Below are 2,935 nucleotides of genomic sequence, written 5' to 3'. Positions count from 1 at the left end.
GTCTGCCAGGTGGGACCTAGGTATCCTAAACATCAGATCCCAGAGCTGGATCCCAAATAAATTTTTACTTTTGAAAAAAAAACTTGTAAAAGATAGAATGTGACAGGGTTTTTCTATACCATATTTTCCATATTCACCTTTACACCATGCTTCTTGTGTAGCAATGAATGGGCATTTCTCAAATACTAAAAACACTGCCAGAACTACGTGGGAGGTGACACAGCCTGAGTCTGCGGCCTCCTTCTCCCTGCAGTGTATTATCCTTGAAAGTATAAAGGAATCTGGCTGGAAACTGGGGCCTGGTCAAATACTAATATACAATCTAATGCTTACAAGGAAGCTCGGGTCTTTAAATGTAAAGGAGGATTATTTTTTGCATGTTTTATGCCACAAGAAAATAATCTGATAGAACAGCCCCATTCCAAGACATTGACCGGGTTTTCACATGGACGGGCCTCCACATGGTACATCACCTCTCCCCAGTCTCTAGGAAGGACATTAGTATTTCTTTTACTGATTGCTTTTAGATAGGAGTTCCCTGATGAGATCCTTCTAACGATGGAAGAGATGCAATCTTTCTAAAGATGAAGAGAATGACCATAAGATTAGGTCATACAATGAAATAAAAAAAAAATCTGATTCAGTAGAGCTAAGAGAAACAGAAATGCGATCAAGCCACACATAGCTGGTAGGAACACAACTCTCCCAGGAAAAAATCTGCCACTCTGGTGGCAGCAGGGACGATGGCACTGATACCATCCTATGGCTAAAGGAGGGGAAAGGACTTCGCACATTCAAACTCCTAAATCAGTAGACTGGAGACTTCAAAATTGGACTGAAACATTTCTGCGGGTATCACAGAATCGATGATGTATCTGTGAAAAATTAGAGTGAAGAGAAACACTCCCGATGGAGTTGTGTAAGATACTGGCCTTACATCTGGACTGACATCATCTCTATTTCTTTACTCCAAGTCCTCTGCTAATCAATGCCCACTTGCAACTTCTTGAAAAAAGTAAAGAATTATGAAAAGCAACTGAGCTGACAATTCTAAAACTAGATAAAATGAAAGAAAAGGGAAATTATGAAGACCTAGAGCATTTTTCAAATGAAACTCAAAAGAACGTCTCCCTTCGATAATCTATTTTGCAACTAGTCAAGTGGATCGTCATGTAAGAACTTTGAATTCCTCAGAAGACTACAAAGGAACAGGACAAAGGTACAGAACATCGGGGAAATGCTGATAGAAGCATAAACATGCAACTTCCTGTCCTTTACAAACTCAATACGGACCAGAAGGTATTTTTTCACTTAAGATCTTTGAAACCAAATAGTTAACTGAAAAATTCCAAGACAACTTTTGGAACGCTTTAATTAACAGAATGGAAGTATACAAATGATTTTAAAATCAAATCAAGGCATCGATTGAATAAGCTCTAACACAAAGTACCTACCCCTCACAATGAGAATACGATCAGATGGAAGAAGGCAAACGTCTGAATCAGAGAGTAGAGGAGGGATGCATATGAGGAGGAAGGGCCTTGGGACTGAATTATCAGGACATGCTTAGCTGCTGTGTTCCACTGCCAGATTCCCCAGGCCCTAGCTGGAGGTTCAGGACAAATACAATATTTGGTTACAGAGCAACAGCAGGATCTGCTGTATCTGGAATGGGGAAGGAGCTTCAGAATCCTGGGGAGACTGTGGACAGTAGACTTCATGAGAATGAGATGGAGAGTTGAGGGCACACGAGGTCTAAAGAGGCTCTGGGCTCTTTTGCAACAGGCGCCAATCACACCGCAGCAAGGTACTATGAGGAATTACTCAAGTTACGACTTTACTGCAAGGTCTGAAGTAGCTACAGGAAAGGCTCCATGAAATAGTCCAGCTGGTACAGAGAAGTTACGCACTCAAGCACTGGGAATGACTACGGTGCCACGCTCAAAAGTGGTGGAAGAAAGGAGTCCCCTCTGGTTGATTTGCAGATGACAATCTTTCTTCACAGGGAGGACCAGAACATTCAGCTCTCTACCAAGTTCTATTCGTCTTGATCTTGTCCCTAGAAAGAAAACAATGGGAATATCCATAGTGAGTTTATGAATAGGGCTCCTTGATTTTAACCAAGACTTCCCCAGAGCATTGATTTAGGGTGATAATTCCAAAATTCTTGCCATATCTCAGAATTAGTTTCTATGGCTGCTACAGAAAATGAACTACCACTTGATTCCTTATCTATACTTTAAAAAGGTTCTTTACTCTTAGTTAAAAATCTGATTAGAAATTGGGAGTGACTGCTAATGGGTATAGGATTTCTTTTTGGGCTAATGAAAAATTCTAAAATTAGATAGTGGTGATGATTGCACAACTTTGTGAACATATTAAAACCCACTAAATTGTATACTTCACAGGGTGGATTTTATGCTATGTGAATTATATCTCAATGAAGATGCTACTTAAAAACTGTTTAGAGGGGGGCTGGCAGGTGGCATGGTGGTTAAGGCAGCTGGACTCTCACATGGCTGACTGCGGTTCAAGTCTGGACCTGGCAGCTTGCTTTCTTACTTTCCTTCTCTCTGTCTGTCTCTCTGTGGTCAACTTCAAAAAAATAAAACAAACTAATGACAATGAATAAAAATAAATAAAATAATTCTTAAAAGAAAAAAAAAACTGCTGAGAGAAGGACCAGCAGGTGGTGTGATGGTTAAGGACACTGGACTCCGACATGGCTGACAGTGGTTTGAATCCCAGACCTGGCAGCTTGCTTTCTCACTTTCTCTCTCTCACTCTGCCCTCCTCTGGTCAAATGAAATTAAATAAATAAATAAAGTTAAATAAAATAATTCTTTAAAAAAAAAAGAAAAACAACTGCTTAGAGAATACATTTTCTCAGAACTTCTAACATATAAATCTAATGAATTTACTATATCTATTAAAT

The 2,935-nt window shown here is 39.6% G+C and overlaps 1 protein-coding gene across 2 annotated transcripts in view; it reads right to left on the bottom strand.

Moving 5' to 3' along the window:
* Positions 1–1,353: 1,353 nt before the first annotated feature.
* Positions 1,354–2,935, bottom strand: part of PDK3 (pyruvate dehydrogenase kinase 3) — a 60,462-nt gene continuing 58,880 nt past the window's right edge. For both annotated transcript variants that reach the window (XM_027775718.1, XM_027775719.1), the window contains one exon: positions 1,354–2,059. In XM_027775718.1, the coding sequence (XP_027631519.1) occupies positions 2,039–2,059 (21 nt within the window). In that variant the 3' untranslated portion in view covers positions 1,354–2,038. The remainder of the gene's footprint in view (positions 2,060–2,935) is intronic.

This window comes from Tupaia chinensis, unplaced genomic scaffold (genome assembly GCF_000334495.1).
Source record: "Tupaia chinensis unplaced genomic scaffold, TupChi_1.0 Scaffold000600_1, whole genome shotgun sequence".
Classification (NCBI taxonomy): domain Eukaryota; kingdom Metazoa; phylum Chordata; class Mammalia; order Scandentia; family Tupaiidae; genus Tupaia; species Tupaia belangeri.
The sequence above is the reverse complement of the archived record's forward strand: the minus strand, read 5'-3'. Positions and strand labels throughout refer to the sequence as shown.